The 13,362-nt window shown below is 42.1% G+C and overlaps 1 protein-coding gene across 19 annotated transcripts in view; it reads left to right on the top strand.

Moving 5' to 3' along the window:
• rims1b (regulating synaptic membrane exocytosis 1b) overlaps positions 1 to 13,362 on the top strand; it is an 87,564-nt gene that overhangs the window by 38,755 nt on the left and 35,447 nt on the right. For 14 of the 19 annotated variants that reach the window (XM_084930201.1, XM_084930196.1, XM_084930198.1 and 11 more), the window contains 12 exons: positions 895 to 1,196; positions 1,647 to 2,572; positions 7,733 to 7,773; positions 7,941 to 8,051; positions 8,166 to 8,265; positions 9,724 to 9,847; positions 10,272 to 10,318; positions 10,405 to 10,529; positions 10,616 to 10,746; positions 10,890 to 11,061; positions 12,898 to 13,051; positions 13,228 to 13,284. In XM_084930201.1, coding sequence (XP_084786327.1) covers positions 895 to 1,196; positions 1,647 to 2,572; positions 7,733 to 7,773; positions 7,941 to 8,051; positions 8,166 to 8,265; positions 9,724 to 9,847; positions 10,272 to 10,318; positions 10,405 to 10,529; positions 10,616 to 10,746; positions 10,890 to 11,061; positions 12,898 to 13,051; positions 13,228 to 13,284 — 2,290 coding nt within the window. The remainder of the gene's footprint in view (positions 1 to 894; positions 1,197 to 1,646; positions 2,573 to 7,732; positions 7,774 to 7,940; positions 8,052 to 8,165; positions 8,266 to 9,723; positions 9,848 to 10,271; positions 10,319 to 10,404; positions 10,530 to 10,615; positions 10,747 to 10,889; positions 11,062 to 12,897; positions 13,052 to 13,227; positions 13,285 to 13,362) is intronic. The other 5 variants (XM_084930214.1, XM_084930195.1, XM_084930197.1 and 2 more) reach the window with 4 other exon arrangements.

Genomic DNA, 13,362 nt, shown 5'->3' with positions numbered 1-13,362 from the left:
CTGTATCTCTATTATTGTCTGGCCTTATAACTCCTATATTAGATCTTTTGTTATATCATCTTCTTCAATCCAGAAAAATATGCATCTTAATAAAGAAGAACGCTGCAGTACCCATGAAGGTGTAACAGTTCTGTAGATGAGATCATGATGTCCACGTGGAGCCGCTGAAGCCCGCTAGTCTGTTTTTTGTTTTGTTTTGTTTTGTTTTTCCCTTTCAGTTCTTGCTTTTAAATTAATCAGCAAACTGAGGTATGACCTGAAACACGGTCATGCTCCTAAATTCAAATCATAAAAATATTATCAATAAAATTAGAGCTGTTTTAGAGGAAAGCATGATCTCTTACGGGACCGTCTGACCACAGCCTCCAACAAGCTGTGTTTACAGAAAATAGATCAAACAGCAGAGTTTATCACATCATGGTGCTCTTTGTGCTCTTTAATATTTTATTTCTTTTTGCAAAGGATGGAAAGAAACAAGTATGGGACTGGCATTTTTTATATTAGAGTTGGGTGTTTGTTGATACACAAGCAAGACTCTTAATGTCTATGAAAAACTGATTCTGCTCCAGTAAAGTTATGGTGCTAAACTAAAAGCACATTAAAGTTCACCTGCGTTGTACAGATGTTTTAATGCTGCAGATTTGGCCTCCTGACATCAAGCAGGTCACCCACAACCCATCTGGAGTTAGGGGTAGGGTTTGGATAAAGTTAGAATCCACTTATTTTTATGGAATTATGGAAAGTTAGATGCAAAGAAAGTTTCTGAAAATGTACCTTTTAAGCATGTTAAACAATTCAGTGCTAAGCCCAGATGTGTTGCTGGTGACCTGGTGGATGTTCAGAGGTGACTTGAAATGAGTTTGCCAAAATCTTCTTTCCTTTCGACCTTTCCAGGTAATGTGGGTATGCAACCAGTGCCGTAAGCAACAGGAGATTCTCACCAAATCAGGAGAATGGTTTTCGGGGTCAGGGGTGCGGCCCGGGAGCCTGGGCACCTCTTTAAACAATCCAGCCACGGGAGGTGAGGCCCAACGGGACAGGAAGCTACTCCGCTCCAGGTCCCAAGCCCCACCGTCCAGCACCAACGCCAACACAGGGCCACCAGACGGGACACATCCGCCCGGCGGTGTCACTGCTCTCAAGGGCGCTGACACCATGCCTGGCTCTCGCTCTCAAAGTGAACCCCCAAGAGAAAAGTGAGATTCCTCTTTATTTACAACCTTTGCCTCTTTTCATTTTTAACATAGGAATTGGTGAAAGCTAGCAGTACTGCAGGATTCAGTTTTCATGGTATATTAATTTGCTGAAGCCCTTGTTGTGTTTTTTAATCCGCTATGTAGCTCTGAGTCTGCAGTAGCTTAACCAGAGAAGAAGGTAGGTCACAGGCAGGTCTTGAGAGGTCTTTGACTCAATCCCTTTGTTTTAATTCTTTGGGTGTGTTAGGTAAGAATTCATAGCTGTCTCATCCTGGTTAGTAGTTTTTTAATCTGTTGATAGCCCTTCGTGACTGAACTAAGAAGATTTTGAAAATAAAAAAAGAAAGAATATATAAAAAGCACAAAATATTTCTGTCAAAAAGCATGCAAAGAATGCTCCTGTGTTTGTATTTGCTTTTATAAAATAACCTAATTTCTTTTCTCATTTAGGAAAAGGCCAGTTTCTTTCCATGAGCAAAACGGTAAGGGAGGCATGGGACGTGGTTCTGCCCGGAGACCAGCAGACAAGTTGCATTCACAGTCATCTCTGGACGAGCGGGTGGGTCCCGGAGACAGAGGAGAGAGAAGGTTAGGAGATGGAAGGCGGCTGGAAAAGATCCACTCTCAGGACTACGAGGACGGGGATGAAAACCTGGGTCGTTCAGAAACACACCGCAGGCGTCCAGAGGATGAGGAGAAGAGGGAACGGCAGCGGCGCGAGGAGGAGTTCCAGAACCGCTATCGCAGTGACCCCAACTTGGCAAGATACCCAGTCAAACCACAGAAGGAGGAGCAGGAGATGCGCATGCACGCCAAGGTGTCGAAGGTGCGGCATGAGCGACGACACAGTGATCTTGCGATAAATGAGGTCGGACTGGGGCCTGGTGAAGGGGGTGGGGGAGGTGGGGGTGGAGGCAGCACAGGAGAGGTGCCGGAAAACCGTCTTGCCAGGAGGGGTGGAGGTGGGGAAGGAGACCGCAAGGCCCTCATGGAGAATCACAGGGCCTACTCTGCAGATAGGACCGTGGGGGTTGTAGGTGGGGCTCCCCCTGCCAGTGGAGGGGGAAGATCAGGGTCCCAACTCGGGGGACCTGTGCCTTCAGACTGGGGTCCAAACAACAGTCGCCTGGAGCATGGACCCCAAGACGGAACGCGGACATCAAGAGAGAAGGGTGGGGTGGATAACCTGCTGAGGAAGGACTCTCAGGGCTCGGACCAGTCGGAGTCTTTGCGGCCACCCCCTCCACAGTCATACAAGGGCAAGCGCGGAGTCAACAAGAGGCAGATGTCCATCAGCAGCTCAGAGGAGGAGGGCGGCTCCACGCCCGAGTACACCAGCTGTGAGGACGTGGACATGGAAAGTGTCAGCGAGAAAGGTCAGTCAGACAGATGTGCTTACTAAGCTGAACCTCTCCTTACACCGTTAGCCACCATCCATTTCTGTACATTAGAAACTTTTCCTTACTGGTTGAAGCTTCTTTTTCACTCACGAGTCTTCTCATTATATTTTGCTAATGATCTCTGGCTGGTCTTATCTAGACCACACGTTCATACTTTGTTTCCTCATGTAATCCTCATTCTGTGTGAATGAAACACACGGGACTTTAATGTGGTCTCTCCTGTATTCTCATCATTGTCAAGAACCATGCCGACACTGTGCGCCCGGCGTGCTCTGAGCAAGATTAGAGTCACAGCAGATCTGATGACTAATTGAAATCTGATCTGCTGCTAATACTCTGGGAGACAGACAGATCAATAGACCGGACAAGAGATCTGCCACAGTTTTTAACCACTGTTGATCAGATATAAGGTAAAATAAAAACATAATCTCACACTTCATAGATATATTTTCCACTGCATTCTGCATTGGTAGTGGAATTACAAACAATGTGAGAAAAGCCCGATATATTTTGACCCCCAAGATTACTCTAAAACCAACACTTTCTAGTTTTGGACTGTGAAACTATATGATAACCGATAGGATAAAGTGCCCACCCAGCATGCAGTGCATTACTATCCCTGTGTGTCATCTACACCTCTGTGCTGTGGCTAAACCCTGCTGCTCTCAGGACAGCTCTCATTTATTTGGAGAGTCCCTGTGATTTAGGCCAGCAGATTTGTGGAATTAGGTCAGTGGCTCGCTGGCTATGTAATGCTTTGCTAACAGCCAGCTGCAACAGCCAACCATGTACCACCGACTAAATTCAAGCCTGGTTGCAGTTGCACGCTACAAAATTTCTGCTATCTTCTTGGCACTTATGGATTTCCCCGCACTAACAGAAATCAAGGGCTGTGCTAAAATAACCCACGCAAGAGTGTTTGGGTTCAGGAGACAGAGTTACTGCATCAGCTTATCTCTCACTGGTCAGTCCCAGAAGGATGGTGTTCCAGATGTTTTAATCCAGCTTACTATAACTCAGGGACTGGTAATGGGTAGATGGTGTGGATTGGGATTATTAGCTGTTTTAAACACTCTTTAGCTAGCTGGGCCTCAAAACAGGATGTATCCTTTTACTCTCATCATCTCTGGCAATAAGAAAAAGTCACAGGATAATATGTAGCATGCGTTGTGCGATGGAAGGCATTGCATTGTCAGATTAATGCTGGTGTCATCTTAAATTAGACATGGTCAGAGATCTTTTTGGTTTAAGAAATTAGGTGTCATTACATGGATCTGAGAGGTAACTAAAAAGTTCTACAGACCGTATCAAATCCCACCAATCAGCACTCATCTTGAAGCTCCTCTTGAAGGCACTTATTGGTCAGCTATTTAGAAGCATTATCACGGAAGCACGAAGGCTCTGCTTCCAAGACATAGATTAACCCCTGTGCGTAAACTTTTTTCAGTGGAGGTCTCCTTTGAATGTTCCTCTAAATCTCACATGACTGGAATCACCAGTCATTTCGATAAAACCGACACGTTCCCAGTCCAGGGCTCTTGTCTTACTGTGTGTGTCTCTCTCTCTCTCACTCTCTTTCTATATATATATATTATACGTTTAGTTTAGTCATTTAGGTTGAGCGGAATTATTTTATTATTATTATTGTATGTCCTTTACCTTACAATATATAGTGGTAACTCTTGTGATCTGGAGATATATTAAAAAAATGTAACTAAATTTTTACGGAAACGCACTGAACTGACCCAGAATTACCACAAGTTATTGAAGTGGGTCCATCCATTCATTTTCTTCATTGTTCATTGTTCATCCAACACATGGCCACTATTTTGTGTACATATATATATATATATCCCTCCTTAGCATACATTTTTTTACCGTATAATATGAAAATATGAATTGATGGAATATTTGGTCAATGATGGGAAGATTGTTAGTCTAACATGCATGTCAAGAGAACTTAAAAGCAAATGATGCAAAAAGGCTGAGCAGCAGGTTTGATTGAAGAGCATTCTTCCAGTTAAGTGACCGTGCTGTACCACCACTGTGCCACCCTGGCTCTAATATGTTTCTCCTTATTTTCTGTCATATATACACAGTTACTAAGTCATATGGTGTAGTTTAAAGCCATATTTGAGCCCTCAAAAGCTCAGGTGACATTCTGTTATTTTACTTATGCAAAAATATAATGAATGAAACATTTGTTAAAGTTTTGCAAAAAGTGATAAAAAAGATAAGATGGGTTTGTGTATCACCATTAGGATCCAAGTATAAATATGATGATAATAAAATTCAATTCAACTCTGATGTTGAAGCACTCTATTAACAAATTACCACAGCATTGCTGGTATTAAACCTTTTATGTGTGGTCAAGCCCTATGAGCCAAACGCTCAGGTTTCAGAGAGTTATATCAGTTATTGGCTGTATGATGATCCTTAATATGCTCATCTCAGCCACACAGCTCTGTCTGTGAGTATAGACGTGACACCCGGGCATAAAGCTGCCTCAAAGACAGAAGAGCTAAAAGCTTTTTTCAGACAGTGGCTGCATGAAGGCCCAGTAAAGTATAGGATGCTGTGGCTTTGAGGCTGATATGTTTTCTCTAACTGGCTCAGAGAAAATGACAATGTGAAAGTCCACACAACAGGAAACTAAAACAGACAAATAACAAAGAACGCTGATGTGGATTGGAAGGACTAGGGAGACAGCTGCTGAAGAAGGGTCAGGTGATAGCGTGGATGCTCACGTGCTCCTCTTAAACAGATGATTTTTCCATATCAGTCAGTTACCAATGAGAGTAAGCCAGGACTGCCTTCAGGACAGTAAGAGGGACTTGGTCAATCTTCAGTTGAGCGGAGCCTCTTTCACTTACATGCTGTTTGTCTTAAACAATGATACCTACAAAGAGCTGTTAATAAAGAGCTATCTGCCCAGCTTGCTCATCCACTAAACGGTGGCATCAGGATTTATCCTCTCGAGTGTTCCAGTTAGCATCACTAAAGTTGCTCAAGTCATTCAGACTTTTTTTTCCTGATTTCTCCATCAACCATGATTGTATAGGCTTCATTTGGTTTCTACTCTTTCCACCAAAAAGTTCTTTTCTCTCCCTCCCTGCAGGCATTTTGCCAAAAAAACATCACGTGAATTATTCTGCCTGCCCACGTACCTCAAACTGAAGTTACTCAAAGGATTTTAAAATCGCCATCAGATGTTTTCTTGCTGTTGTTTTACTCCTGCTTTAAAACAATGACTGCAAATCTCCCAGGCTCCTCTGTCTTGATGTAGAGCCAGTTAGCTTTCCTACTTGATCCGACCATCTGTCAGTGTTAATGAGTGCTGGGATACACGGACAGTCTCTTGTTTCTCTGTTCAACTTAGCCAGTCTTGGACAGGCCAAGTTGGAGAGTAATGATAATAGTTTGATTATGAATGTTTTTAGCCGTTACTGCTGAAAGACATTACTTTAATCCTACATGTAAGTTAAAGGACACACACTAAACTGTGCTGCCCATTTCCAGCTCCATATTTGTATTCTTAAAATCTAGAGTAGCTTTGCATTATTCATGGTTCAGAATAATCCTTATTTATCTTATACTGGGGTGTGGTGCAGCTACTTAGGTCATCCTCTGTTGGAACACAGGGTTTTAGCTCCTCCCTTTTTAAATCGACAACCACAATAGACAACATCTGAGCACAGTTTAGTCACAGTAGCAGGTCCCAAGGACCCAAACACAGATCCAAAAGACAGGCTGTTGTAGCTGTTTGCAAAGTCCAACAAACACATGGGAGAGTAAAGCAAAACTAAATCCACATGGACTCAAAGGGAGGACGCACACAGGGAATGATCACAGGCTAAATAATTTTGATGTTTCGTCTGATGCTTAAGCCCCGAGGCCTGTGTCAAGGAAAGGGGGCGTGCCCAAATAAAGCCCGTCCCAACACCTGTATTGTTTTCTTCAGAAACCACATGACCAAAGATAAACAAGGAACCCTTTCTCTGAAATGACGTGACTGCCTCATGTCATTTGAACCGGATTTGAGCGGTTGAAAATTTTTTTGTGGTCTGAGGTGATTCTGATGATCATCAGCAGTCTGCAACGAGATTATGGAGCCAACAAAGAGGCGGAAAATATCAGCAGTTAGAGAGCATTTTGATCTGACATCTCCCACTGATAGCACACGTCTTCTCAAAACAGTCTCAGAGAGGATGGTTAGGTGGAGGTGTATACGTGTATTTTACACAGGACATCAAACGGGCATTCTACAGTTGATACATCATTACGTTTACAGATCCACTGGTGTGTAGCCCACATGTATTATCACAGCAGGGCTGCTGCACATCGAATGACCAGCAGATGTCACTAGTTCAAAATGAGCTGTTAAACAGGGTTTTGTGTGATCTGCCTTCTGGTGAAGCAACTGGCTGGAAAGATCCGACACATTCACAGGCCTTCATCACACCATCACTACGGCGTTAAGAGACGATAAGAAAAGGGAAAACAGCTCTATTTCAAGTCATGAGGGTAATTATTAAGGAAGCTGACACAGCAGGGCGATGAGACACAACTGAAGACAATCAAGACAATGCCTGAGGAAGTAAACGAATCACAAGATGCCAAAGACAGATGACTGTTAAAATAAAACAGGAAGCAACTCAGCAGATAATCACCAACAGAAACACTTGACAAGATACAGGATGACATAGAGAAGGCAAGCCTAATAAATCAAAATGTAATAAAAATTCAATAAAAAATATAACTAACAGAAACTAAATACTAAAATATAAGAGCTTTGGAGCTTCAACAGGGAGTCTAAAGTATTTTTAAGTAAGAGATTTCAGATCATTTTAGTAAATTAAGTTACATTTTTATAGATGGCAAAATGGAATTTTTAGCTTTTTAAAATTAAACCTACCTCAAAGAAAGCCTTTGGCAGGCCCTGGCATATAAAACAGAAATGGGATGATAAACCCATTAGTTATGTTGTTTGAATTAAAGCAGATCCCAGTCTTTAATGGCATCACTGAGTCATCTTTCTAAGAGTTTTTTGTAGCTTGGAATCAACCTGCACAATTACATTTAACATCATTTAGACAAATGACTAATTCCTCCCTCTCGAACTCTTTCTCCCTGCAGGTGACTGGGACTGTCATCCTCTAGATCCTGCAGTTTGGCATGTAAGTTTCACCAGTCAGGTTGTTCCTGAAGCTCTGCCCTGATCCCTTTCCTCACATATAGCTGCACTTATATTAAGTCTAATGTTGCATGGGACCCATGACCAAATTACCAGTATTTACAGTTGATAATGTGCTTTGTAAACATCCTCATGTCTTTGTCCCTTTAGCATCCAGTTTCGTGGCAGCCATCCAAAGAGGGTGACCACCTGATTGGGCGGATCACTCTGAGCAAGAGGTCAGCCATGCCCCGTGAGGCAGGCTCTCTCCTGGGACTAAAAGTAAGCAGGGATTCATTCACATTAAGATCTGTCCTCACTGAGACAACAGGCAGTGTTGGAGAGGACGGAGTGACATCTGATCTTATCGTATGTCTGTCTCATCTTTGTGTGCAGGTGGTAGGAGGGAAGATGACGGAGACAGGGAGACTTGGGGCCTTCATCACCAAAGTTAAAAAAGGGAGTCTGGCAGATGTCGTGGGACACCTACGTGCAGGTACAAAAAATAGAACATGTTGTTCCTTTGCAGGAGTTGCAGAACTGCAGACAGTAATGCTTTCATCGAGGAATGCATGTGAGATCAACCTTTGCAGAGACATCAGTATGTACCTGTCATCTTTGCAGGCATGAGTAGTGTGCTTGTCATTTAAATTGTTAAATGCTAAAATGCTAAACATTTGTAGCAGCTTGTGGTGGCCTGGTGTTTTTATTGGTGTAATGTCTGTGTGAGCTGCCACTTGAACTCAAGCAATGATAAATAATATTCAAAGCATTTTAAAAAAGAAAAAAAAAGGAATGTGGGCAAAAGTAAGCAACCGCAGTCAGCTGTTGGGATTAAAGTGATATTAGAGCATATATAAGGAAGCACAGAATGTATAAACAGGCAATGTGTACAGTTCTGCAGTAAAGCAGTCATCATTCATGCTACATTTTGCTTATCTGTGTCATGATTTGAATAATATTGGAGTAATGTATGGAGTGCTGAGGTCACGGGACTACTTCTGGCTGTAATTTTTGACTGTACAGCTTCTTGTTAATGTAACATTTGAGCCCATGAAAGAGACAGCTAATATTCAGAATAATATTGCAGCAGCTCCCAGCGACTCAGCTGCTGCTGAAAGTATTAATCCAGGGCCTTATTTATGCTTGAACATAGTGTTAAAATCACTCCTGAGGGTGAAAAAACATTTGAGGAGGTTCTGAGAGCTCCGTTTTCAATTTACAGGTCGGAAATCATCGTAACTCACCTAAAATGCTTTGTCACTGTGGGTTTAGTCAGGAAAAAAAGGAGGAGCCAACAAGAAAACCCAGGCAGCAGTGACCTTTATGGTGGGCTAAATAGTGGGTTGGCATACCAAATCAAACATGTAAAAATGGGCAGATAAAAAGACAGAAATGTGTCTCATCAAGTGCAAAAAAGTCCTTCCAGTCTCTGAAAACTCTCAGAAGTGTTTTTTTTTTGTCTAATTTGACAACTTGGATCTTTTCATGATAATTCATGAAAGATGCAAGCGGCAATAAGTCACATTAATGTGCTGGACAACCACTTATTTTAAGTCTGGAGATTGAAGAGATAAAATTGTTTCCACACTAAAGTCACATTAAATTAAATTATTTTCTCCATTAAAGTCAGAAACGAGGATGAAACAGGGTGTGGTTAATCGTGTTATTGACAAGTTTTAAGTGTAAGACCATGCAGCGCCCCTCGTTTTCTCCATCAGATCCACCCCTCGGTCATCCAGCGTCAAACAAGCGTGAAGTTTCACACAAGGACTTTTCTTACCAAAGGGTGATGTTATGGTGACAATGTCCATTTTCTGAATACAGCCTTTGACCGATCATCGTCGGGTTTTTGTGTGGAGCACCCAGCAGAAAAGTTGCACTGCACTTAACTGCACACTGAGGACATTTGATTTTTCAGTTTGACTTTAAGAAGCATTAATCTTGTTTTCAGGTGATGAGGTGTTGCAGTGGAACGGGAAGTCGTTGCCAGGAGCAACCAAGAAAGAAGTGTACAACATCATTCTCGAATCCAAGGCTGAGCCTCAAGTGGAGATTGTTGTTTCGAGACCTATAGGGTGAGTTTACTGTTACTAATGTGTACTGGTCACTGTTAAAGTACCACGGCTTTGATTTTCCTTCTGATGGACTTTTGATGTGTCTCCTTTATCTAAAAGCTCTGTGAACCGAATTATGTCCAAACACCTCTTGAGAAAAGTGTATAGAGCACATCAGTAAGTAGAATTGCTGAAATGGGTGGAGCCCCTTCCCAATGTATCTTCCCTGAAATCCTTCAGATCCAAGAAAGACATCCCCTTTTTTCCACCTGTTCTTCAGTCCTTGGCCACCTGCTGTCTTTCCCACACTGTTAATATGACTGACTGTTTTTTTTTCTTCTTCTACTGTGTTAGAAACTGTTGTTGTTTAGAGATATATGCCAACTGAATGACATATAGTAAGGGAAGATTTGTATACACTCTGTGACTCTTCTGCTTTTTACAGAGACATCCCAAGAATCCCAGAGTCCTCCCACCCTCCTCTAGAATCTAGTAAGTTTTTATATCACCAGCTTAACAGGCTTTAAATTTTAAAATGTGCTTTCAGTTAATGTTTTTTCCTATTATTCATTCTGTTGATCCCTCAGCAGGCTCCAGCTCCTTTGAGTCCCAGAAGATGGACCGTCCATCTATATCCGTGATGTCCCCTACTAGTCCCAGCACTCTCAGAGACCTTCCTCTGGTTCTGCCTGGACAGCTCTCTGTGGGTATCAGGAACAAACACAATGAGGTTCATCTGACTGGATATAGATTCGAAAGGATGCTAACTGCCTTTATGCATTGTTACAGGTGAAGCTGTGGTACGACAAAGTGGGCCATCAGCTGATCGTCAACGTCCTTCAAGCCATAGACCTGCCACCCCGACCAGACGGACGACCTCGAAACCCCTACGTCAAGATGTACTTCCTGCCTGATAGGAGGTCAGCTCATTGTGTTCATTTTTACTTATTCAGCATCTCACGGGTATTTCTTCATCTATAGTTTTTATTTTGAACAATAAAAAAAAACATACTGTTCTCCTTCTTGCACACTGAATGAATCCATGATTTCTTCTCTCTTCCAGTGATAAGAGTAAACGACGGACTAAAACGGTGAAAAAGAACGCTGAGCCCAAGTGGAACCAGACCTTTATTTATTCCCACGTTCATCGGCGAGACTTCAGAGAGCGCATGCTGGAGATCACAGTGTGGGACCAGCCTCGAGTCCAGGAGGAGGAGAGTGAATTCCTGGGCGAGGTGCGTGACAGCCACTGTCCAATCAAAGCCATTTTATTGGTTGAACTGTAAAACTTGTAATAGACACATCAAATTCCCTAAATCCACATTTTAACCTTAGTAGAAGAAACATATGTAAATGGTAAATAGCCTGTGTTTGTATAGCGTATTGTTTACATTTTCAAAATTAAAAAAAATAAGGTGGAGATCAACTGAGAAGACTAGTTGCTAGATTTGCTGGACTTTAGGAAGAGGGATGTTGTCCCATTATTGTCTGATAGAAGACTCCAGCTGCTTAACAGTCCTGGTTCTTCTTTGTGGAACCTTTGGTTTCATGATGCTCCAGATGTTTTTAGTTAGTCTGAACCTCAGGTAGGCCTAATCACTACACAAACTCTTCTACTACATCTATCTGCGGTATCTATGCTGTTGGAATCGATACAGTTTGGCATCATCTAGATGCAAAATGGAAGGTCTTCCCTGAATGTCAATGTAGATGTCACATGGAGGAAAGCATGCATTGCTCTAAAACGTGTATATACTGTTGAGCATTGACAGTGTTTGAACTCTTCTTTAGTCCAGAGGATGTGGTGCACGTGTTTTAAATCCTGTCCTGTCTGGCAGCTTTTGGAATCAGGATTGTGATCTAAATGCTCTGTGGTGAACAGTTATATAGGGTCTCTATAGGCTTCTCTTGTTCATGTGAATCTTTTATCTCTTTATTTATTCATATCTGTTTGTATTATTTCAGTTATTAGATTATATGTGATATCGTATGATAATGCCTAAGACAGGACAGGCAGGGAAAGAGGAAGGGGGTGGGGGGGTGGGGGGGTGGGGGGGGGATAGAGTACAAGGGAGAATGCAGAAGGACATGATGAACCTCTGTACTTCTATAAGATGCACATTTATAACCAGTCATGTTACTGAGCTGTTACCATTTAACCTAATTAGTTGCAAAATGTTCCTGCCCTCACATTTCTAGCCTTTTGTTCCCTCATCCCAACTTTTGTCTTGCTGCCATCAAATTCAAAATGAGCTAATATGCTATCAAATTGTTATTTATCTTGTAATGCCTCCCAGTCCAGCTCTTCAGTTCAAAGCAATGTTTTAGCTCCTCCCCTCTTAAGTTCGTCCTCTCTTGGCTCTTAAGTAGACTTTCCTCTCATTGGCTGCCTCTCATAAATAGATGGTCGAAACAGCAGGCCAGAGCTGTTTTGGAGAAGAAATGAGAGATATCTGGTCTCACTGACTTCATTCAGACAAGTATAGATCATTTACGTCAATAGGTCCAGTTAATATAATTACATAAATAATTCTGCCAGCTCCCAAATGTTTCCCAATATCCCATAACTGGAAATCTTGGGATTTTTACTATGTTTTAAATTAAAGACACTTCTGATTACATCAGATGAAGATGATAGCAAGCAACCATAATTTATCCATAAAGGATTTTTTACTTACAGCAGTCACAAAACAGCAATACAAACTTAAAGAAAACAGTAGATAAAAGAATATAAACTTCAAAAGAACTGTTACTCTAAAAGCAATAAGAAAGTGAAAACAGTTTTTATAGTTTTTAAATGGTTTTTAAAAAGTTAAATGGTGCAAACATGTTTCTCAAATACCGGTCTGCAGAGAGAATAACAGGGGGAACTGTGAGAAACACCCATCACCCAAAATTTGCTAAGTCTGCCTAACATATGATTTAATTTGTTGTATATTTACTGAATATGATTGCCTAAAGTTTCATTCTCTGAGTGGATGAAACTGATTTTCTTTTAAATGTCTTCACACGTGTGAAGATTTCTACTTTCCATTTTTCTCATGTGCCACCTCCCTTTCTGTCCCCCTCAGATCCTCATAGAGTTGGAGACGGCCTTGCTAGACGACATTCCTCACTGGTATAAGCTCCAGACACATGACGTGTCCTCTATACCTCTGCCACAGCCCTCTCCATACCTCCCACGGAGACACGTCCATGGAGACAGCCCCAGCAAGAAACTACAGAGTATGTGTGTTCATTTATTTGCAGGCTGTGTGTCCTTTAACCAACAGTGTTTGAGCGTGGTGGCTAACATTTCCTGTTCTGAGCCTTCTCCAGTGTCCCTCTCAGCGTGGGAGAATCTCTCAACCTTACCCTGTCTTGTGTGTGGGTGTTTTGCGTGTGCGTTTGTATGTGTGCAGGGTCTCATCGCATCATTGATACAGAGTTTGATGATGGTTTGATAGTAGTGACTAAAGGTGGGTGGGGGTCATGGTTATTGAGCATTTCCTCGTAGTAGCCTGTAGGTGCCCAGCACTGCGTGAGAGAGCATCCTT

The sequence above is a fragment of the Perissodus microlepis genome, chromosome 6, assembly GCF_051167445.1.
Source record: "Perissodus microlepis isolate ML-2025 ecotype Zambia chromosome 6, ASM5116744v1, whole genome shotgun sequence".
Classification (NCBI taxonomy): Eukaryota; Metazoa; Chordata; class Actinopteri; order Cichliformes; family Cichlidae; genus Perissodus; species Perissodus microlepis.
The sequence above is the reverse complement of the archived record's forward strand: the minus strand, read 5'-3'. Positions and strand labels throughout refer to the sequence as shown.